The following is a 23953-nucleotide window of genomic DNA, read 5'->3' as shown; positions in this document are numbered from 1 at the left end:
TATGGATGGGCAAACGTGGGCCACACGATCCCACCGGCCTCTTTTGTCCTAAGTACCGAGGCACGGGTGCAGCTACAAGAGTGGGCGGTAAAGCGCAGGGAGGAGATGCGGTCGGGAGCAGATTTCGGGGGCGGGGCCCGCGCGGCGGGGGCGGGCCCGCGGCGCTCGGGGCGGGGCTCCCCTCGGGTTCGCGGCCCAGCCGGTGAGCAACGGCGCTGCGGACCATGGCGAGCGGCGAGCCTTCCCCCGGCAGCGGCGCGGCCCCGCGGCCGCTGCACTCCGCGCAGGCTGTGGACGTGGCCTCGGCCTCCAACTTCCGGGCCTTTGAGCTGCTGCACTTGCACCTGGACCTGCGGGCTGAGTTCGGGCCTCCAGGGCCCGGCGCAGGGAGCCGGGGACTGAGCGGCACCGCGGTCCTGGACCTGCGCTGCCTGGAGCCCGAGGGCGCCGCCGAGCTGCGGCTGGACTCGCACCCGTGCCTGGAGGTGACGACGGCGGCGCTGCGGCGGGAGCGGCCCGGCTCGGAGGAGCCGCCCGCGGAGCCCGTGAGCTTCTACACGCAGCCCTTCTCGCACTATGGCCAGGCCCTGTGCGTGTCCTTCCCGCAGTCCTGCCGCGCCGCCGAGCGCCTCCAGGTGCTGCTCACCTACCGCGTCGGGGAGGGACCCGGGGTGAGTGCGCCCCAGACTGCGCCCGCTGCTGCCTGCCCGCCCTTCCGGCCCCGAGCCGCCCTGCACCCGCACCTACCCCACCCGGGAGGAGGGACAGGGAGGATCCTTCCAGAGCGTCCCTAGAGGGGCCTACTCCCTGCGCGCCGCCTCTAGGCCTCCTCCCCTTGCTTCCTCTTTTCCTCCCGGGCTGCCTGGTTTCCTTCTTCTGGACTTCCTCCAGCCACTGGGCGGTGCATCCTTCACCCTTTCCGTCCTTCCGCGTCTCCTCCCTGGCCCTGGAGGCTTGTCTGGATTGCGCCGCATTCCCGCTCATCGCACACTGCCGTTTCTAACTAACATCTTCCGTGGCTTTCTAGATGACCTATTGTTCATGCACTTCACTTAGTGCTGTCTTGGACTTTTGGGCCGAGGTACCTGATTATCAGCCACCTTATCTCTGCTTTATGGTGGCTCTAGAATTAGCCAGATGTTGATCTAGCTCTTTGTTCTGTGTTGCCTTCTAGTTCCACGGTTAAAGCTCATATCTTTGTTTTTGTTTCCTCCTGTGAAGTCCTGGATTTGATTAACGAAAGAATTTGAGTAAAAGTGAGAACTGGAATTAGGGTGCTATAAGCATTATAATAATTTGGCCTTCTCACTGTTGGTTAACTCTTTAATTTTTTTTCGGGACGGGGCAAATATTGGAAATAAGAGGATGGAGTTACGTGGCTTATGTCTGTAAGAGTCAGAAAATCCTTCCTGGAGAGTCCTTAGGCTGTGGCTGCCAGTTATCTCTCAGGTAGAGTTGGTTGCAAGTTTCATAGTAAACTGCTTGCTTACAGTTTAATCTTTCTTTTATTTATTTATTTGAGGCAGAGTCTCACTCTCGTCCAGGCTGGAGTGCAGTGGCAAGATCTCGGCTCACTGCAACCTCTGCCTCGTGGGTTCGAGCGATTCTCGTACCTCACCGTCCCTAGTAGCTGGGACTACAGGCGTGCACCACCACACCCGGCTAATTTTGTATTGTTTAGTAGAGACAAAAATTTCACCATGTTGGTCAGGCTGGTCTCGAACTCCTGACCTTGTGATCCGCCTGCCTCGGCGGCCTCCCAAAGTGCTGAGCCACTGCGCCCGGCCCACAGCTTGGTTTTATACATTAGGGAGACATGATACATCAGTTAGTATATGTAAGAAGTACATTGGTTGGGTCTGAAAAGGTGGGACAACTTGCAGCAAAGGCAGGAAGACTTGAAGCGGCTTCCGGATCACAGATAGGTGATACACAAATGGTTACATTCTTTTGAGTTTCTGATGAGCCTTTCCAACAAATCAGATATGCATCCATCTCAGTGAGCAGAGTAGTGGCTTTGAATAGAATGGGAGGCAGGTGTGCCCTAAGCGGTTCCCAGGTTGAGTTTTCTTTAGTGATTTTGGGGGCCCAAGAGATTTTCCTTTCACAGCCTGATAACACCACTGCACTCCAGCCTGAGCAACAGAGTGCGACCCTGTTTTAACAACAACAAAAAAAAGCAAAGATGATGAGTAAGCAATTTTGGTGGAGGGGGGATGATGGCTAATATTTAATAAGATGAGCCAGGCACTAGTCTAAGTGCTTGACATAGGTTAAATGAGTTGTCTTTCCATAAGTGGCTAATATGGTGCGTGGTACATGGTAAGTAAGCTGTGTTAGCTCTTACTGCTAACTTTTGTATTTCTTTCTTTTTTCTTTTTTTTTTTTTTTTGAGAAGGGGTCAAAAAGCTCCCTACATTGTTCTTTTTAAAAATCTCGTTTCCAGGCTGGGTGCGGTGGCTCACATCTGTAATCCCAGCACTTTAGGAGGCCGGGCTGGCAGATCACCTGAGGTCAGGAGTTTGAGACCAGCCTGGCCAACATGGTGAAACCCCACCTCCACTAAAAATACAAAAATTAGCTGGTTGTGGTGGCTCACACCTGTAAACCCAGCTACTTGGGAGCCTGAGGCAGGAGGATCACTTGAATCTGGGACACAGAGGTTGCAGTGAGCTGAGATCATGCCATTGCATTCCAGCCTGGGTGACACAGCGAGGCTCCTTCTAAAAAAAAAAAAAAAAAAAAATTCTCATTTCCTAGCTGATTGGTAAAAACATCACTGACTGATGGCATTCAATGATCAGTCAATTGATCAATTCTTATTGACTGGTATAGTGGCACCATCTCAGCTCACTGCAGCCTTGACCTCCCTGGCTCAAGTGATCCTCCCACCTTAGCCTCCTGAGTAGCTGGGGTAGCTGGGACTGACCACAGACCTGCCACCTCCACACTTGGCTAATTTTTGTTATTTTTTGTAGAGATGGGGTTTTGCCATGTTGCCCACGCTGGTCTTGAACTCCTGGGTTCAAGCCATCTGCCCGCTTTGGCATCCCAAAGTGCTGGGACTACAAGCATGAGCCAACATGCCTGGCTTAATTTTTTTTTTAATAAACTTTATATTTTAAAACATTAAAGAAGAATTGAGCAGCTAGTTCAGAGAGTTCCCATATATAGTTCAGTACTCCCTACATACACATATACACACAGATTCCCCTCTTGCTACCATTTTGCATTAGTATGACACATTTGTTACAATTAACCAATGCTAATATATTATTAACCAAGATTGAATCATTTTACATTAGTATAATAATATATTTGTTATAATTAATAAATCAGTACCGATACTGGAGTCCATAGTTTTTTCAGATTCCCTTAGTTTTTACTTAATGTCTTTTTCTGTTCCAGGAAGCCATCCGGAATTCCACATTATATTTAGCTGTCATGTATCCTCTTGGGACTGTGACAGTTTCTCAAACTTTCCTTGTTTTTGATATAACTTTGACAGTTTGTTTGTTTTTTGAGACAGGGTCTTCCTCTGTCATCCAGGCCTTAGTGCAGTGAGTGGCACAATCATGGCTCACTGCAGCCTTGATCCCCCTGGTTCAAGTGATCCTCCTGCCTCAGCCCAAGTAGCTGGGACTACAGGCGCATACAACTGTGCCCAGCTAATTTTTTGAATTTATTATTTGTAGAGATGAGGTCTCACTGTGTTATCCAGGCTTGTCTCAAACGCTTGGGCTCAAACAAACAATTCTCCCATCTTGGCCTCCCAAAGAAAGTGCTAGAATTACAGGCATGAGCCACTGCTCCCAGCCAGTTTTTTGTTTTTTATTTTTTTATTTTTATTTTTTCTGTAGAGACAGGGTCCCCCTATGTTGCCCAGGCTGGTCTCAAACTCCTGGCCTCAAGCGATCCTCCTGCCTTGACCTCCCGAAGTGCTGGCATTACAGGTGTGAGCCACTGAGCCCAGCCAGCCTTGACAGTTTTGAGGAGTGTTGGCCAGGTATAGCATAGGATGACCCTGTATTGGAATTTATCTGATGTTTTCTCATGATTAGATTGGGATTATGGGTTTTGAGGGGCAATTCACAGAGGTAAAGTGCCATTTTCTTTCTTTCTTTTTTTTTTTTTTTTCTTGAAATGGAGTTTCACTCTTGTTACCCAGGCTGGACTGCAGTGGTGTGATCTCGGCTCACTGCAACCTCCGCCTCCCTGGTTCAAGCGATTCTCCTCCCTCAGCCTCTGAAGTAGCTGGGACTATAGGCATATGCCACCACCCTGGTTAATTTTTGTATTTTTAGTAGACACAGGGTTTCACTGTGTTGGCCAGGCTGGTCTTGAACTCCCGACCTCAGGTGATCCACCAGCCTCGGCCTCCCAAAGTGCTGGGATTATAGGTGTGAGCCACCGCGCCCAGCCAAAGTGCCATTTTCATCAAGTATTGAGGGCGCATAGTATCCACATGATTTATGACTGTCAGCGTTAACCTCGGTCCCCTGGCTGAAGCAGTGATTATCAGCTTTCTCCACTGTGAAGTTATTCTCTCATCCCTTTCTATACTGCACTGTACCTGTTATAAGGAGGCTAATTAAATTTTTCACACACAAAAACTCAAACCCAGCATCCCAACGTAGCTTCCTCATGCCTCTTAAAATAGGTCTCAGACACCGCTGTGTTCAGAACCCTTCATTAGACTTGCCCAGGCCTGCCTCCCCAACTCTGCATCTGGAGCCTGCATCTGTTTATGCCTCTCCTCGTGTTGCTGCTCGTCTCCTTGTGAATGTCTCCTCCCTTCCTTTCCAGCCATCTCAATCCTGCGTGTCTTTGAAGGTCCAGCCAGAAAGTTTTCTTCCCCTATGAAATCATCCTGGAGTAATTGAATCCATTTCTAAATTCTAAATGCTATTTGTTACTGACCTATGCTCCACCCTGCCCCTCTTCCAGGTAAATGAATGGCTGTTTGCTATAGGCAAAAACTGGGTTTTGTGATAAATCATTCAGATTTTACTTTTTTTTTTTTTTTTTTTGAGGCAGAGTCTCGCTCTGTCACCCAGGCTGGAGTGCAGTGGCATGATCTCAGCTCACTGCAACATCTGCCTCCTGGGTTCAAGCAATTCTCCTGCCTCAGCCTCCTGAGTAGCTAGAATTACAGGTGCATGCCATCACACCCGGCTAATTTTTGTATTTTTAGTAGCAACGGGGTTTTACCATGTTAGCCAGGCAGGTCACGAACCCCTGACCTCAAGTGATCCACCTGCGTCGGACTCCCAAAGTGCTGGGATTACAGGCGTGAGCCACTGCACCCAACCCAGATTTGCCCTTTGTTTAAGAGCTAACAGAACACAGATAAAGAATCATATAACCAGTGCCTATCATATAAAATACCTTTCTTCTGAAAAGGTAAATTTTAGGAACAGAAAACACATATTAGGCCAGGTGCAGTGGCTCATGCCTGTAATCCCAGCACTTTGGGAGGCTGAGGCGGGCAGATCACCTGAGGTCAGGAGTTCAAGACCAGCCTGACCAACGTGATGAAACCCCGTCTCTACTAAAAATACAAAATTAGCCGGGTGTGGTGGTGCATGCCTGTAATCCCAGCTACTTGGGAGGCTGAGGCAGGAGACTCGCTTGAACCCAGGAGGCGGAGACTGCAGTGAGCTGAGATCACACCATTGCACTCCAGCCTGGGTGACAAGAGTGAAACTCTATCTCGAAAAAAAAAAAAAGAAAAGAAAAGAAAACGTATATTAGGCTGAGCATGATGGCTTATGCCTGTATTCCCAGCACTTTGGGAGACTGAGGTGGGCAGGTTGCTTGAGGCCAGGAGTTGGAGACCAGCCTGGCCAACATGGTGAAACCCTATCTTTACAATACAAAAATTAGCTGGACTTGGTGGTGCACGCGCCTGTGGTCCCAGCTACTTGGGAGGCTGAGGCATGAGAATTGCTTGAACCTGGGAGGTCGAGGTTGCAGTGAGCCGAGATTGCACCACTGTACTCCAGCCTGGGCGACAGAGCGATACTCTGTCTCAAAAAAAAAAAAAAAAAAAAAAAAATACATATTAATCACTGACTCCCAGTTGAGTTCTGCTTCTCTGTGTCTTATCACAAGTCCAAATGCAGTTGCTTCAGTAGTTTTTTGTTTGATGAGAAACTACTACAGTGAAAAGGACACAGATAGGGTACAGATGACAAGATCAGAGGCTAGGTCCAAGGTCTCTGAGATGACCCATGGGATGCAGTGAGGAATGGACCCTTTCTGGTGGCTCTGCCCTGTGAAGTGGATGTCATACTTTGGCTTGGATTCCAGGATGAACTAAATACACAGAGGACAGAGCTTTCTAGTTCAAACCAGACTGGCTGGCGGAAAGGTTTTAAGGATTACCTAAAATTCTCTTATTCCAGCCAGCTCACTTCTCTGGCCAGACTGAGCTCGTGTGGGAGATGTCAGTTCTGAAATGTTCTTCTTTTCGCTTAGGTTTGCTGGTTGGCTCCTGAGCAGACAGCAGGAAAGAAGAAGCCCTTCGTGTACACCCAGGGCCAGGCTGTCCTAAACCGGGCCTTCTTCCCTTGCTTCGACACGCCTGCTGTTAAATACAAGTATTCAGCTCTTATTGAGGTAAGGAGACTAAGGTTAGGTGCACCTGCCCTTGGGATGAAGAAATGATTTCAGATCTATCAATCAGGTCACATTTCAGTGGTAAATTATTATATCCATTCAGTGGTACTTCTGAAAAATTGCTTACTTTTAAATTCTTCCACCTAGTGAAGTTGTATGTAGCCTTCCTCTAAATCCCATCAGTTGAGCACAGATTTAGTTTCTTGAAACCTTTGTGTTCTCCAAGATAGACTCCAGGCCATTATCATCACACACAGGTGGCTGGTCATGCTCTTATTCAAACTAATCAAAAGGAAACTCTCTCCAGGTAAAATCTCCTAAGCTTTCTCTGTTGTCAGGTCCCAGATGGCTTCACAGCTGTGATGAGTGCTAGCACCTGGGAGAAGAGAGGTCCAAATAAGTTCTTCTTCCAGATGTGTCAGCCCATCCCCTCCTATCTGATAGCTTTGGCCATCGGAGATCTGGTTTCGGCTGAAGTTGGACCCAGGTAGGAGACAAAGACCCCACAGGCAAGGTTGGATTGGCCTCAGAGGCGAGGAGGACTCTGACCAGTGGACCTGCTGGGGGGGTTCTTGGGCAGTCTTGGATCCTCTGTCTGAGTCCAGAGCCTTTCTGCAGCTCATGCAGCATGAGCACAGCTGGAGGAAGTGCTCTTTTTCTCCCTGCCTTTCTCACTCCCTCTCTCCAGTTCTAATCCTGCTGCCTGGAATGAGATCATCATCCCTGCTAGCAGTAGCGCTGTCCTGGGCTGCCTTACAGAGGGATGTTGGAATTTAGGCTGCAGTTTTGGGAAATGGATTTTTTTTTTTTTTGAAGTGGAGTCTCGCTGTGTTGCCCAGGCTGGACTGGAGTGCAATGGTGCGATCTTGACTCACTGCAACCTCTGCCTCCTGGGTTCAAGCGATTCTCCTGCCCCAGCCTCCCAAGTAACTGGGACTGCAGGCATGCCCCACCACGCTCGGCTAATTTTTGTATTTTTCGTAGAGACGGGGTTTCACCACGTTGGCCAGGCTGCTCTCGAACTCCTGACCTCAGGTGATTCACCCGCCTTGGCCTCCCAAAGTGCTGGGATTACAGGCATAAGCCATCATGCCCGGCCTGGGAAATGGATCTTTATTAATATCTTTAAGTTATAAATGCCCTTCTAGCAGCTATATCCACTTTCCTATCTTTGTACCAAATCTTCCCCATTTTCTTTTGCACGTAGTTCCTGGAAATAACAACTTTGGTATCATTTCCCTCGAAGAGGGAAGTGGACTCTCCTTCCTATCTGCAGCAGATGCATGAGTCTAAGCCTACGGTGACAGCAATGCCTCCGTGAAGTTACATGGATCTTGTGAAGATAAAAAGGGATTTTGTAAGGTTTCCTGAGAAAAGAGGTTTGACCAGGAGTATAGGTTTTTCCTGGCTCTCATATTACCTGCCACCATAGCTTGGTCCCAATGTGGGAGCATCACAGGCTGGACGGTGAAGCCGTGACCTTTTCCTGGCACTGTTGCTGTTCTTTATCTCTGGCCCTGCTCCCAGTTCCTAGAGGCAGTGGTGTCCTTGACAAGATCAGTTACAAGCCTCAGACTTCATAACTGGGCTCAGTGGCACTGCTGGTATCATGAGTCTTAGTTTCTGGTTATCAGTTGGAATAATAAATGGGATTCCATTGGCATCTGCTCCCAGCGCACACATTCAAAACAATACCAGTCTGGAAAGACAAAGTGCCCTCCTCTCACGAAGGGCTGTCTTCCTAATAGGCAGGGCGGGAAATAATCAAAAGGATGTCATCTTTGCGATAGACAAGCAAGTAGATAAGTAAAGGAATGTCGTTTCCAAGAATACCCTTACTAAGGTTCTATTTGTAAGAGTATGAACTATTAATGGGAAATGAGAGAACAATAGATTCTAAAGATACTGAGTGATAATGATTTCTTTTTATACTGCGTGTAATAAAATGACAACATGGTATATCGAACTAGGTGACAGAATCCACTTAACTGGTGGTAATGCCTTATTCCTTCCGTGATTAAATGGACAGTTCTTGCCTCCTGGGTCACATCGTAGGGTCTTGTGGGGGTTTATTTATTTATTATTTTTGAGATGGCGTCTTGCTCTGTTGCCCAGGCTGGAGTGCAGTGGCGCGATCTTGGCTCACCACAACCTCCGCCTCCTGGGTTCAAGCGATTCTCCTGCCTCAGCCTCCCAAGTAGCTGGGACTACAGGTGTGTGCCACCATTTCTGGCTAATTTTCATATTTTTAATAGAGACAGGGTTTCACTATGTTGGCCAGGCTAGTCTTGAACTCCTGACCTCGTGATCCACCCACCTCGGCCTCCCAAAGTGCTCGATTACAGGCATGAGCCACCACGCCCGGCCGTGGGGGTTTATTAAATGGGAGGGTCTTCTGGCAAGGTATGCCACCTATCCCAGTCCCTGTTACTGCAAGAGGAAAATCCTGGGCAGAGGGGAATTATGGGTATATCCCAGTAGGCCCTTTTATGTATAATCTCTTCTAATCCTTACACAGACTCCATGAGGATGATACTTTCTACATTTTAAAAATAAGCAAACCAAGGCTGTGGTGAGTGGCTTGTGCAGGACCACTAGTTGGCAAAACTGGAATTAAAATTCAGGTATTTCCATTGCAAATCCAGTGCTCTTTGCAATATACTACAGGTAGTGAGATTGCAGCTTGACTGAGAGCATCCTGATTTATTTTGACAGAAATGTGTGTCCTGGTGGAGGTATCTTGGATGACTGTCTTAAACCTTCTAGTTGTAACAAGCTGAAATCCACTGGGCTGAAGGACTATGGTAATTTTGATATCCAAGGTGGTGGTAGAACAGTTCACAAAGTAATTCCTTGAAGACACTGACTGCCGTCCCATGGTCTTTTTCTGTCTGGTTTCCTGTCACATCATCTTTGGCGACTTTTCTCTCCTAACACCCAGGGTTGAGGGTGGCTGCAGGGTTTCTTGTGCCTTTCTCCCTCCCTCCCTCCCTCTTTCTTTCTTTTCTTGCCTCGCTCTCTTGCCCAGGCTGGAATGCAGTGGCACAATAACAGCCCATTGAACCTCAAGCTACCAGGCTCAAGCAGTCCTCCCACTTCAGTCTCCAGAGTAGCTGGGACCACAGCTACTCTGTCACCATGCCCAGTTAATTTTATTTATTTTCTGCAGGAGCAAGGTCTTGCTATGTTGTCCAGGCTGATCTTGAACTCCTGGGCTCAAGAGATCCTCCCACCTCGGCCTCCCAAAGTGTTGGGATTGCAGGCATGAGCCACCACACCAACCTTCAGGGTTTCTTGACCTCTACTCAGGGAGCCTTCTCCACTCTGTCAGCCACCCATATTCACACCCATGCTCTGCAGTCTAGAGCCTAGACATCGTCATTGTCATGAACTGTACCATATCTGAACTTTTAAGGCCCTTGAGCCCCTTGTCCTCATTCATCCTGACTCTGCTAACCTTCCAGCTCTCTGACGGCCTCTCTCCCACTATATTCCACCATGTCTCCTCCTTGAGCTCATGGCAGCCTCCCTTCTGGCAAGCCACTCATTTCTCCTGGGCAGTCAAGACCCTCCTGACTGGGCTTCCCTCCCTGGCCCAAGTGTGTGGTTGGTTACCTCTTACCAACACCCCAAAGCCTCTTGCCCACTTCCCGCTGCTATAATGTCCCAGTCCCTTGTTATACAATTCCTTTTCTCTACTTCTATAAGTGGGTATTTGGGAGATGTAGAAAATAGTGAAACTACACAGTAATAACCACTACACCTTTCTCAATTCTTCGTGAAAAGTTGGAATTAAAGGAAAGTTGAAATAGACATGTGTGGGGTTTTCCAGAAAAATGTAACAGATGTACAGTCTTCAACTGCAGGTGTGCTTTCAAGGTTGTTCAACAGTCCTCTTATTTACCATTCCATCTCACTCCCTTTAAGCTGTTCTAAGACTTTTCTCTTTAAGTTTGCTATCCAATCCCATCCCCTCATTTAAGCAGAAGATCTTGTCTCCTGTTTTATTGAGAATATTAAATTCATCAGATATGATTATGTCAGTTTCCTGTCCTCCACTTAAAAAGTTATCTTCATCTGCTTTTATCCTTCCGGACTGCAACAAAGGTCCTTCCTTCTGTTTAAAGCCAAATCTCTTCCCTCACATGTCCTCTGGGACTTTGCCTCATCATTTACATCTCTCTCTTCAAATCTGCAGCTTCCCCCTCTAGACAAGCACCAGTTTCTCTAAGATCTATAGCAAAGCAAAAAACAAACTCAAGGCTGGGTGTGGTGGCTCACGCTTGTAATCCCAGCACTTTGGGAGGCCAAGGTGGGCGGATCACCTGAGGTCAGGAGTTTGAGACTAGCCTGGCCAACGTGGTGAAACCCCATCTCTCCTAAAAACACAAAAATCAGCCGGACATGGTGGTGTACGCCTATAATCCCAGCTACTCAGGAGGCTGAGGCAGGAGAATCACTTGAACGCGGGAGGTGGAGGTTGCAGTGAGCCGAGATTGCACTACTGCACTCCAGCCTGGGTGACAAAGTGAGACTCCACCTCAAAAAAAAGCCAAAACAAAAAAAAAAAACAAACTCGGCCAGGTGCAGTGGCTCACGCCTGTAGTCCCAGCTACTTGGGAGGCTGAGGCAGGAGAATGGTGTGAACCCGGGAGGTGGAGCTTGCAGTGAGCCGAGATCGCGCCACTGCATTCCAGCCTGGGCAACAGAGCAAGACTCCGTCTCAACAAACAAACAAACAACTCAAAAAACCCTTAACTCCATATTCTCTTCTGGCACGACACACTGTCCTTCCCTCTGTAGCCAGGTGACTTCAGTGGCATGTATACTCACTGGCTGCACTTCTTGAAACCCCCCCACCCCACAATCATTTATTGCTACAACCCATTGGAATCCAGCCCCCCACCCTTGCCATGCTGTTGAAACTGTAGTAAGAGAGGCCATTCGCCTCAATACAGATAACATATGTGATGCTTTTTAGCCCTTGCCTTCATGTTCTGCTGTTTTTCCTTCTGCCCCCATTGACCCTCCTCTGGCTTCTTCAGTGACACCACCCATGCTGGTCATCAGGCCTCCTGGTTAGTCCTTTTCTCATCTCCTTCCCTGACTCCTCTGCCCAGCTCCTTGTGTGTCGGTGTTGCCCAAGGCTCTGTCTTTGACCTGTTCTTTTCTTCTACATGCTTTCCTTGGAGAAGCTCACCCATTCTTGTAGTTTAACATATTTTCTGTGTTCTGCAGCCAGGATGATATCTTAAAACTAAATCTGATAATGTCACTTGTTGGCTTAAAATGCTCCCATGGCTCTGAAGGTCCGGTTCTGTAACAGTGCACCTGAGGCTCTTTATGACCCGACCCTCTTGGGCATCTCATGTCCCACCTCCTGCCACTGCCTCCCCTATTGCAATCTGATCCTGTCCTCAAGTAATCCCAGACTCTCGGTGCTTCCTCACATGCATATGCAGTGTTCCATGGCTAGGTCTTTGCTTTTGATATTTGGGAAGTACCTGATACTGGTTTCCCTGTATCTTTTCTTCCTGTTAGAATAGTTCCTATGCTTCAGCAAAGGCAGAGGAAGTTTTCCCACATCTGGGCCTGGACCCATCCCACTTTGCCATCAGTCTCTTTTTTTTTTTTTGAAACAGAGTCTTACTCTGTCGCCCAGGCTGGAGTGTGATGGTGCAATCTTGGCTCCCCGCAACCTCTGCCGCCCAGGTTCAACCGATTCTCCTGCCTCAGCCTCTCAGGTAGCTGGGATTACAGGCATACACTACCATGTCCTGCTAATTTTTTTTTTTTTTTTTTTTTTTTTTTTTTAGTAGAAACAGGCTTTCACCATGTTGGCCAGGCTGGTCTGGTACTCTTGACCTCAGGTGAACTGCCCACTTCGGCCTACCGAAGTACTGGGATTACAGACGTGAGCCACCAGGCCCAGCCAGTCTCATTCATATGTCCGTGTGGAAAAGCAGTTCTACAGCGCAGCCAGGGGCTCTTTGTCAAGCAGAGCCTTTGGCTGCAGGAGCCCTGAGTCCATTGCATCTTTCCATTAGACTGGATCTTCTTGTTTTGTTTTTGTTTCCTCCAAGCCACCTTTGTTTCTCTATCTTTTTATTAAGAAAATTTCAAATATTTAGAAAATTGAAAGGATGATGCATTGAACACCTATAGAACCATCTACTTTGTCATATTAGTTTTATGAGTGGATTTGTTTTTATTTTTGCTAGACCATTTAAAAGCAAGTAAATCTGTGTGCCTCTCTGAAGAATAGAGGCATTCTCCCTTATAACCACAATCCCATTATTGTACCTAAGGCAGTTAACAAATTTCTATTAACATTAGTAGGTTTGGGTCGGACACAGTGGCTCATGCCTGTAATCCCAGCACTTTGAGAGGCTGAGGCAGGTGAATCACTTGAGCCCAGGAGTTCAAGACCAGCCAGGGCAACATAGCGAAACCCTACCTCTACAAAAATAAAAAATTAGCCAGGCATGATGACGTGCAACTGTAGTCCTAGCTACTGGGGTTGGGGAGCTGAGGTGGAAGGATCACTTGAGCCCCAGGAGGCGGAGGTTGGATCACACCACTGTACTCTAGCCTGGGCAACAGAGCAAGAACCTGTCTTAAAAAATAAAAAAGGTTTGTCTCTTAAGGTTTTATTCAATTCCAGATTCTATTATTAGAACGCTTTCTTACCTCTCCTATAAGTAGGGAGAAGAAAACTAACATTTACTGTATAAACCGCTGTTTGAAGGGCTTTTGTGTGTTGTCTTATTTAATCTTCACTCATTTTACAGATGAGGAAACTGAGGCTCACAGAGGTTAAATCACTTTTGCAAGATCGCATTCAGTAGCGAAGCCATAACTGCGTAGCACGGTTCCACCTCCATGAGGCTGTCTTGGGTTCTTGTTTCTCAGGTGTGGTGAGCGGTCTCTTGGATCTGTGTGGTGATCCGATCTTGCACTCCGTCTCTGTGGCTGACTGCATTGTCACATTCACTTGGCGGAGGCCAATTTCCTACAGGTGCTTTCAGGATCAGGTCACTGCGATGGTCTCTAAACACCATTCTGCTTTCTCTGCTCTCTTGTCTTTAGGAGCCGGGTGTGGGCTGAGCCCTGCCTGATTGATGCTGCCAAGGAGGAGTACAACGGGGTGATAGAAGAATTTTTGGCAACAGGAGAGAAGCTTTTTGGACCTTATGTTTGGGGAAGGTGTGGTATCACATTGACTCCAGTGTCTCCTGTTAAACTGAGTCACTGGCTTCCATTCTTCCTCTTCGTGTGGCTTTTCCACCTCCTGCCTCCCAGAGCAAAGTTTCCCTGATCCCAGAAGTGAAGGAGAGGAGGAAGAGAGGAGGGTATGAGCCAGGCTTCTCACTGTTGCTGAGGAGAGGACCTAGGAGATGAGGTTCTTTTTGTGTGTGTGTGTGTGTGTTTTGAGATGGAGTCTCGCTCTGTCGCCCAGGCTGGAGGGCAGTGGCGTGATCTCAGCTCACTGCAACCTCCACCTCCCAGGTTGAAGCGATTCTCTTGCCTCAGCCTCCAGAGTAGCTGGGATTACAGACGCCCTCTACCACACTCAGCTAATTTTTGTATTTTTAGTAGAGACAGGGTTTCACCATGTTGGCCAGGCTGGTCTCGAACTCCTGACCTCAGGTGATCTGTCCACCTTGGCCTCCCAAAGTGCTGGGATTACAGGTGTGAGCCACCAGGCCCGGCAGAGAAGAGGTTCTTGAGGTGATCAAAATGTGACCTGCAGTTGCCAAGTTTGAGATGGGGCAGCACTGTCAAGGTCCTTTGTTGACCTGTGTTTTCCCATTGCTGGAAGTTTCCCCACACTCTGTTTTTAACTTTGACATCTTCAGACTTTAGGCTCCTTAGATAAAAGGCTCCAGGTTGGTCTTTATGACCCCAAGTTGGCCTCCAGGGAACTCCATGTGATGGAGCTGATAATACACTTACCACCTCCACACCTGCTTGGAAGGAGAGAGGGAAACAAATGCCTGGAGAGTGAGCTCCAGGAGAGCAGACACCTGGACGAGGGAAGTCCCAGCAAGGCAGGGGAGACACGTGGGAGAAGCATTGAGGAGCCTGGGCTTTATTTTCCGCACTGGGCCCAAAATCGTACTCTGCCTGTTTAGTGACTGCATCTGTTAGGGCTTGGAAATAGGCTGGAAAGGGAGGCGAGGTAGGGTCTGCTCTGGGAAGCCAGGGCCTCTCGGTGACCTCCCTACTTCTCGGCAGGTATGACTTGCTCTTCATGCCACCGTCCTTTCCATTTGGAGGAATGGAGAACCCTTGTCTGACCTTTGTCACCCCCTGCCTGCTAGCTGGGGACCGCTCCTTGGCAGATGTCATCATCCATGAGATCTCCCACAGTTGGTTTGGGAACCTGGTCACCAACGCCAACTGGGGTGAATTCTGGCTCAATGAAGGTTTCACCATGTACGCCCAGAGAAGGATCTCCACCATCCTCTTTGGTAAGGTGCCCACCCCTCTCCTAAGGACTCTGCCTCCCATTCTTAACCTGTGGGGCTAGTGTGATCTCCTTATGGGGCTTCAGAATACAAGTGGGTGTGAAGAAACGAGGCAGTAGTGTGTATCCAACATTTTTCTGTATGTATGAATTGTCAAACCATACATGGTTTGATAACTGACTTTTTTTAAAAAAACATTTCCCCAGGTCATTAGATTTTTTTTTTTTTTTTTTTTTTTTGAGAGAGAGTTTTGCTCTTGTTGCCCAGGCTGGAGTGCAATGGCACGATCTTGGCTCACTGCAACCTCCGCCTCCCGGGTTCAAGCGATTCTCCTGCCTCAGCCTCTCGAGTAGCTGGGATTACAGGCATGCGCCACCACACCTGGCTAATTTTGTATTTTTAGAAGAGACGAGGTTTCTCCATGTTGGTCAGGCTGGTCTCGAACTCCTGACCTCAGGTGATCCAGCCGCCTCGGCCTCCCAAAGTGCCAGGATTACAGGCGTGAGCCACCGCGCCCGGCCCATTAGATTTTCTTCTATAGCTGCATATATGGATGTTTTTTAACTTACTGGTTGTTTACAAATTTCCTTACATATAAATGTCTATTCATATCAGATGATTTCAATAATGATAAATTCTTAGAAACATAATTTCTGGGTCTGAACTTTTTTTTTTTTTTTTGAGACAGAGTCTTGTTCTGTTGCCCAGGCTGGAGTGCAGTGTTGCAATCTCGGCTCATTACAACCTCCACCTCCGTGGTTCAAGCAATTCTCCTGCCTCAGCTCCCCCACATCCCACTCCCTGTAGCTGGGATTACAGGCATGCACCACCATGCCCGGCTAGTGTTTATGTTTTTAGTAGAGACAGGATTTCGGCATATTGGCCAGACTGGTCTTGAACTCCTGGCCTCAAGTGACCTGCCTGCCTAAGCTTCCCAAAGTGCTGAGACAACAGCTGTGAGCCACTGTGCCCGGCCCTGAACATTTTAAATTACATAGTCTTTTTAGTACATATTGTCCATTATCTTCCAGAAAGTTTGTACAAATTTTGTACTTTCATTCAGAATATATATAGCAAGAGCCTGTTTGTGAATATCTTAATCAGCCATTAGGAATCCTGCAAGCAAATATTTTTATCCCATTGTACAGTTGAAGAAACTGAGGCTGAGAGAGGCTAAGTCACTTATTCAGAGTCAAAACATCTAGGAAAGGGCAGAGCTGGCTGGTTCCAAAACCCTGTTCCCCACCCCTCCACTGTTCCCTCAGTCATTGTTTTTAATGCAGAAGGAGACTTAGAGATCCTTAAAAATTTGGGGTTGATAATTTCTTTTGTCTGACAGAAACAGTTAGATGAAAATAATTCTAAGTTTTCACAGAAGATCAAGTCATTGCCAGGCATGGTGGCTCACGCCTGAGGCGGGTGGATCACCTGAGGTCAGGAGTTTGAGACCAGCCTGACCAATATGGTGAAACCCCGTCTCTACTAAAAATACAAAAATTAGCCAGGCATCGTGGTGTGTGCCTGTAGTCCCAGCTACTTGGGAAGCTGAGATAGGAGAATTGCTTGAATCCAGGAGGTGGAGGATGCAGTGAGCCGAGATCGTGCCACTGCACTCCAGCCTGGGCAACAGAGTGAGACTCTGTCTCAAAAAAAAAAAAAATCAAATCATTTTCTAAAAATAAGGCCAGGGGCCGGGCGTGGTGGTTCACGCTTGTAATCCCAGCACTTTGGGAGGCCAAGGCGGGCATATCACCTGAGGTCAGGAGTTTGAGCTTGGCCAACGTGGTAAAGCCCCCTCTCTACTAAAAATACAAAAATTAGCTGGGCGTGATGGTGCACACCTGTAATCCCGGCTACTCAGGAGGCTGATGCAGAAGAATCGCTTGAACCCAGGAGGAGACGGAGGTTGCAGTGAGCCAAGATCACGCTATTGCACTCCAGCCTGGGCGACAGAGTGAGGCTTTGTCTCAAAAAATAAAATAATAAAATAAATGAAATAAGATAAAATAAAAATACAGTACTTTGATAAGGAAAGGTAACTGTCAGAAAGGTGTGATTCCCCCAGTCCTCACTTAGGAGAGAGACCAACAGCCTGAGTTAACCAAGTCCTTTGTAGCCCACAGCAACAGGGAGCTAGGGACTGAGTCAGGCTCTCTGTAACTGTCCCTATTTGCCCTGGGTCCCCAGGAGGGTAATGTTATTAAGCTTCAGGTATCTGTCGCTGTTCTTCTTGAGGCCACAAGGAGGCAGCACAGTGTTTCTGTCAGGAAAATACACTTGGATGTGGTGACAGACGTTTTCCCGGGGCTTACGTTTGATTCTGCACCAGGCGCTGCGTACACCTGCTTGGAGGCTGCAACGGGGCGGGCTCTGCTGCGTCAGCACATGGACATCACTGGAGAGGAAAACCCACTCAACAAGCTCCGCGTGAAGATTGAACCAGGTCCAGGAGGCTCCTCTGTCTGACACCCACTCCCCTCAATTGAGCTTGGAGCCCCAAGTTAATGCGAACTTCATGTTGATCAGTGCATGCTTAGAATACTTTATTTGGAGGGAGGGGCACTCCAGAGCTCTTTCTAGCCAATTCTCTGGCCCCTGGGCTGACTGAACCCAAGCCATTGCAGCCAGATAGGAGTTCTGTCCAGTCTGTGCGGTTCGTGATGACTTCACCATTGCTTTGCATTTTTGCACAAGTCCATATCATTTTACCAGGCTCTTTCGCATTCCTTCATGATCATCAGGGCAGATCTGTGGATTCTGTAGAATAAAAGCATTAGCCTTATTTTACAGAGGATGGGACTGAGTGCCAGACAAGTTAAGTGTCTTGTCCAGGTCATGTACCTAATCAGTGCGTGACTGCAACTGAGATCCGGGTCCTCTCTCCAAATTCAGATCTTTTTACTTCCTAACATTTTCCTTCATTCCATGTGTGACTAATCTGAAACCTTTTTATGCAATTGAAGCTCATGTTCCTTGATGCCGTTAAGTTTGCAGATGAATTTCTTAGAGACTGGTAATTAGTTTTAGCCTGGAACAGCTGTAAAAACAACACATTGGCTGGGCATGGTGGTTCACGCCTGTAATCCCAGGTCAAAGCGGGAGGATCATGAGGTCAAGAGTTCGAGACCAGCCTAGCCAATATGGAGAACCCTGTCTCTACTAAAAATACAAAAATTAGCTGGGTGTGGTGGTGCACACCTGTAATCCCAGCTACTGGGGAGGCTGAGGCAGGAGAATCGCTCGACCCCAGGAGGCAGAGGTTGCAGTGAGCTGAGATCGTGCCACTGCACTCCAGCCTGGGTGATAGAGCAAGACTCCGTCTTAAAAAAAAAAAAACAAAAAAACATTGATCTGGGAGGGTAGGTTGAGTATTTAGGTGGTGACCAATAGGGATGGAAAAGACACAGCTTGGTGCTCAGTGGGAAGAGCTGATGGAACCTACCCACACAAAGTGTATCCTGGGACTAAGGAAATGTGTCCGCTCCTCTGGAAAGCTGGTTTCTCTGTCTTCATATTAGATCCACAGTGAATGGCCCTCTGAGATCTTGGAAGTACCTTGAGAGAGGCCAATATCTGGAGAGAGATCTTGGCCTTGAGATAGAGATCTTAAGAGAGAGAGTCTTGGCCTTGAGAGAGTCCAAGATCTGGAGAGAGGCCAGGATCTGGACACCTTCTTGGCCTTGCTGTCCCTGGGGAAGCTGAATTCTGATCTCTTCCATCGCTAGTCTTTGACTGTGGAGCTAGAGAAGAACGTTACGGGTGACAGGCTACAAAAGCTCAAATCTTGTCTGCTTTCTCCTCTGCCAGGCGTTGACCCGGACGACACCTATAATGAGACCCCCTACGAGAAAGGTTTCTGCTTTGTCTCATACCTGGCCCACTTGGTGGGTGATCAGGATCAGTTTGACAGTTTTCTCAAGGTATAGTCACAGGAGGGGAGAAGGAAGAGGAGCGGATAAAGCCACTGGGCCTGATCAAGGGTAGAGGCAGGGGGCGAAAGAGGTAAGGGGTTGGAGGAGGACCCAGGACACAGAGGGACACCACTCCCCACGGGGCCAGAGAGGGTCTAAAGAGCCTTCCCTCCTCACAGGCCTATGTGCATGAATTCAAATTCCGAAGCATCTTAGCCGATGACTTTCTGGACTTCTACTTGGAATATTTCCCTGAGCTTAAGAAAAAGAGAGTGGATATCATTCCAGGTAAGCAGAGGAACTGGCCCACAGGCTTCTAAAAAATAGTAGAGAATGAGATCTCATTTACACTCGGAAAGATGGTGGTGGATGGGAAAACACTGGGTCAGAGTCAGCGAGGTAGGGGCATTTTGGGAAGCAAACCCAGAATCCTGGGATTTATTCCACAAAAATGACTTCTTTTAACTCCTCTCTGCCTCATTTTCTCCCAGTCTGTTTCCTTACTCTCTCCTCTCGTCTTGTTTTCCTCACACCTGGACACACATAGTCAGACCCTTAACTTGCCTGGAGAGCTGCCACTGCTGCTGCTGCACCACTGCCCCAAGCTAAAACTCACAGGGCAGGAGTGGAGGCAGCACCTCCTCCTACAGCCTTCTGAGTGAAGGCAACCCCAGTGGCCCTCCTTATTTCTTTCTTTCTTTTTTTTTTTTTTTTGAGATGGAATTTCACTCTTGTTGCCCAGGCTGGAGTGCAATGGCACGATCTTGGCTCACTGCAACCTCCGCCTGCCAGGTTCAAGCAATTCTCCTGCCTCAACCTCCTGAGTAGCTGGGATTACAGGCACACGCCACCACGCCCGGCTATTTTGTATTTTTAGTAGAGACAGGGTTTCTCCATGTTGGTCAGGCTGGTCTCGAACTCCTGACCTCAGGTGATCCACCTCCCTCGGCCTCCCAAAGTGCTGGGATTACAGGCGTGAGCCGCTGCGCCCAGCCGCCAATTTCTGCCTGGGAGGTACCACTTCCAAAGAAAAAACGAAAAATGTCCTGTCATGGAAGACACAATCCATTAGACATACCCCCACTTCTTGCTGTGACCTGAACCTTGAGTCACTCTATTGTTGGTTTGATGAAGTCTGCGTCCTCTGACAGTAGGATTGGTCAGGCCTTTAGCAGCACCTACTGTTCGGTTGGAGGCTTGCATTTTAATGTGGGGACTCCGGAGCTAATGGTAGTTAATAATTCCAGAGTACTTACTGTGCATCAGGCGATACGCTAAGCTTTTAATGTTTATTTGCTCATGTAATCCTCATAACCATCACTGAGGCAGGGCCTATCACCCCCACTTTATAGATAAAACTGAGGTGCAGAGAGGTGAAGTAACATGCCCGTGGCCTCCCAGCTGGTTAATGACAGAGCAGGGGTAGGAACCCAGGCAGCCTGGTCCTAGAGCCTGGGTGCTTAAGTACAGTGTGGTTGTGATCGGTAGGAGAATGTGCACGTGAATAGAGCATCCACCAACTTGGCTCTGACAACACAGTGCTAATTTGGAGCGAAAAGCACTTTCACGGTCGAAACGGCACAGTCTCTAGATGTCATTATAACTAGGACCCTGCTGGAGCGAATAGTTACATGGGAAAGTAATGTTAAATGCTGGGGAAAGAGTTTGGGATGGAGAGAGGAGAAACTTGAGGTCTCTGGGAGTTGCTTAAACCAGTTGACCATAACCTGGCCAGAGAATTCTGATAGTGTCTTCTCTCCTCCCAAACAGGTTTTGAGTTTGATCGATGGCTGAATACCCCTGGCTGGCCCCCGTACCTCCCTGATCTCTCCCCTGGGGACTCACTCATGAAGCCTGCTGAAGAGCTAGCCCAACTGTGGGCAGCCGAGGAGCTGGACATGAAGGCCATTGAAGCCGTGGCCATCTCTCCCTGGAAGACCTACCAGCTGGTCTACTTCCTGGATAAGATCCTCCAGAAATCCCCTCTCCCTCCTGGTAAGAAAAAATGGTGAACCAGGGCTCCTTGTGTGCACAGCTTTATGTCAGGGGCTAGAGGGAGGCTCACAAAAAGTAGTGATGCTTGCCCCTAGGGAACTGCCACGTACACTAGGGAGGCTGGCACTCCACAAGGAATGTGCCACCGGGAGGTTATGGGTTAGGGGACTGCCACGTACACTAGGGAGGCTGGCACTCCACAAGGAATGTGCCATCGGGAGGTTATGGGTTCTACTTACAAGCGCCTCAAGGACAAAGTCACAAAGCCTGGCATTGCTCAAGTCCGAAGCTCCTGCAGGCGACTCTTGTAAGGCTTTTGTGTCTATTAAGTCATTTAATTCCCACAACTCCTCTGGGAAGTAGGTGGTGTGATGTTAATACCCAGGTGACAGAATGAACTTGAGGTACAAACAGGTCGCACAGAACCCAGTCATCCAGAGCTCTCAACCTCTAATGATTTGTGGCTGCTCAGTCAACATAATATTCACCAAGGGGTTAAAAAAAAGTTAGAGCCAAGATGACTTTTAGCAGGTGAGTGGTAGGAGAAAAAATGGGACAGATATTGGGGGAATATGTCTGCTTTAATCTTGCTCTGTCGACCAGGCTGGAGTGCCGTGGTGCTATTGGCTCACAGCAACCTCCGCCTTCTGAGTTCAAGTGATTCTTGATTCTAGCACCTCAGCCTCCAAGTAGCTGGGATTACAGGCGTGCGCCACCACACCCGGCCAATTTTGTTTGGTATTTTTAGTAGAGATGGGGTTTCGCCATATTGGCCAGGCTGGTCTCACATTCCTGACCTCAAGTGATCCGCCCACCTCAGCCTCCCAAAATTCTAGTGTTACAGGTGTGACCCACCGTGACCAGCCACAAACCATTTCTTTCTCTTCTCCAGGGAATGTGAAAAAACTTGGAGAGACATACCCAAGTATCTCAAATGCCCGGAATGCAGAGCTCCGGCTGCGATGGGGCCAAATCGTCCTTAAGAACAACCACCAGGAAGATTTCTGGAAAGTGAAGGAGTTCCTGCATAACCAGGTGGGTGACCCCTGCCTCGCTGTTCCCGAAAGCACATCGGGACCTACTCGGCCATATGTGAAGTAATCATGTGGGCAGGGCTCATCTAGGACTCACCTGAGGCACAGAGGGAGGGGCAAATGACCTGAGGACCCTACCACTCAGCCTCTTTACTAGTGTGGCTTTGAAGGCATTGCCCTAGGGACAAGAGGAGGCCTGCAGGCTTGCAGTGCTTTCTGCAATTCAGCTGGTGAGACCCCAGGGAAAAAAGCTGGCCAGAGCCAACGCAGAGGCAGGAAAGAGGGTGACAGTGTCATGTGGGAAACACAAGAGGGAAAGGGGCCAGAGGCGGAGCAAGAGGAACAAAGGCTTGGAGGATAGGTCCCTGCTGCCCTGTGACTTGGGCATGATCGGGACAGCAGCCAGACCCTCTGTCACTATGTGAAAGTTGCCCTGTTGGGGAAAGGCCCCGGGCTCTCAGGATGAACTGAATGTCATCAGATTCCGGAGCAGGGAGGGGCTGGACTGGAGACGAAGCATTGCTCTGCATAAAGTCAGGGCTGCGTGCCTGTTTGGGGATATTCTGAGCCCTTTGATGGCTTCCTCAAGGCTCTGGATTTTAGGAACTTGTGATGTCGCTGGCTTATATTTGTGTGAATTTGACCTGTGGGTTGACCTGTGGGTTTTCCTTTGCTTGACTGCAGCTGGACCGTATGCGGCTGTGAGCTTTATGTGCTGCAGCTGCTGATATCTGCTATTCACGTGGTGGCTCACCACCTACACCTTTCCAGAAGTCTGGAATCCCATTGTGTCCACCCAACTCATTCGTTTTGTTGACTGTAGACGTCCCCATGTTAGTATGGATTGGGATGCGTATTGAGATCCATCTCCATGGATCTTTGGCCCCCAAGAAGATGCCTGAATTAGAGCACTTCTGATGAGAAACTCCTCATTCCAGCTGTGATACCCACATCCCTTTTAGCACCTAGCCATGGCTGCTGTTAGACTGGCACTGGGGGCAGGAGGGCTGGACAGATCCACCAGGCAAGCTTCTTAGGCATGTGTATGTGTGTTTCTTGCAGGGGAAGCAGAAGTATACACTTCCGCTGTACCACGCAATGATGGGTGGCAGTGAGGTGGCCCAGACCCTCGCCAAGGAGACTTTTGCATCCACCGCCTCCCAGCTCCACAGCAATGTTGTCAACTATGTCCAGCAGATCGTGGCACCCAAGGGCAGTTAGAGGCTCGTGTGCATGGCCCCTGCCTCTTCAGGCTCTCCAGGCTTTCAGAATAATTGTTTGTTCCCAAATTCCTGTTCCCTGATCAACTTCCTGGAGTTTATATCCCCTCAGGATAATCTATTCTCTAGCTTAGGTATCTGTGACTCTTGGGCCTCTGCTCTGGTGGGAACTTAACTTCTCTGTAGCCCACTGAGTCCTGAGACAGAGAACCTGCCCACAGCTCTCCCCGCTACAGGCTGCAGGCACTGCAGGGCAGCGGGTCTTCTCCTCCCCACCTAAGTCTCTGGGAAGAAGTGGAGAGGACTGATTCTCTTCTTTTTTCTCTTTCTGTCCTTTTTCTTGCTGATTTTATGCAAAGGGCTGGCATTCTGATTGTTCTTTTTTCGGGTTTAATCCTTATTTTAATAAAGTTTTCAAGCAAAAATTAAGTTACGGATTGAGTGACTATTAAATTTCTTCCACCAGAGGTCCTCACTGTGTTTGTTCTGGAAAGGTCACTGGGGGAGGCCCAGAGAATGACAGTATTTTCCTGTCCTCAGGGAACAGCCAGGGTGAAGGAGGTGGGTGTCCTACACATGCATATGAAAAAAAATATGGCAAAATGGCACAGCTGGTGCAGGAAAATGAAAAAGGAATAGCATTCCAGTTCTCCGTGAAGCAGCTGAATTCTCTATCTGCAGCAGCATTCCTATTATCTTTT

General features: G+C 48.5%; 1 protein-coding gene across 3 annotated transcripts; it reads left to right on the top strand.

Annotated features, from left to right (window-relative positions):
- The first annotated feature begins 151 nt into the window (after positions 1-151).
- RNPEP (arginyl aminopeptidase) lies at positions 152-23681 on the top strand. Of its 3 annotated transcripts, none has more exons than XM_008976637.6 (11): positions 152-671; positions 6481-6621; positions 6960-7108; positions 13711-13827; positions 14860-15095; positions 17422-17535; positions 18900-19012; positions 19183-19291; positions 20774-20998; positions 21891-22033; positions 23095-23681. In XM_008976637.6, the coding sequence occupies exons 1-11, from the start codon at positions 225-227 to the stop codon at positions 23251-23253; spliced, it is 1953 nt and encodes a 650-aa protein (XP_008974885.3). In that variant the 5' UTR covers positions 152-224; the 3' UTR covers positions 23254-23681. The 3 variants fall into 3 exon arrangements, with proteins under 3 accessions (XP_008974885.3, XP_034799444.1, XP_034799450.1); XM_034943553.4 differs by lacking the exon at positions 152-671 and adding an exon at positions 921-1081; XM_034943559.3 differs by lacking the exons at positions 152-671; positions 6481-6621; positions 6960-7108; positions 13711-13827 and adding an exon at positions 13840-13973.
- Positions 23682-23953: the final 272 nt, after the last annotated feature.

This window comes from Pan paniscus, chromosome 1 (assembly GCF_029289425.2).
Source record: "Pan paniscus chromosome 1, NHGRI_mPanPan1-v2.0_pri, whole genome shotgun sequence".
Classification (NCBI taxonomy): Eukaryota; Metazoa; Chordata; class Mammalia; order Primates; family Hominidae; genus Pan; species Pan paniscus.
Note: the sequence above shows the minus strand (reverse complement) of the source record. Positions and strands in the feature narration are given on the sequence as shown.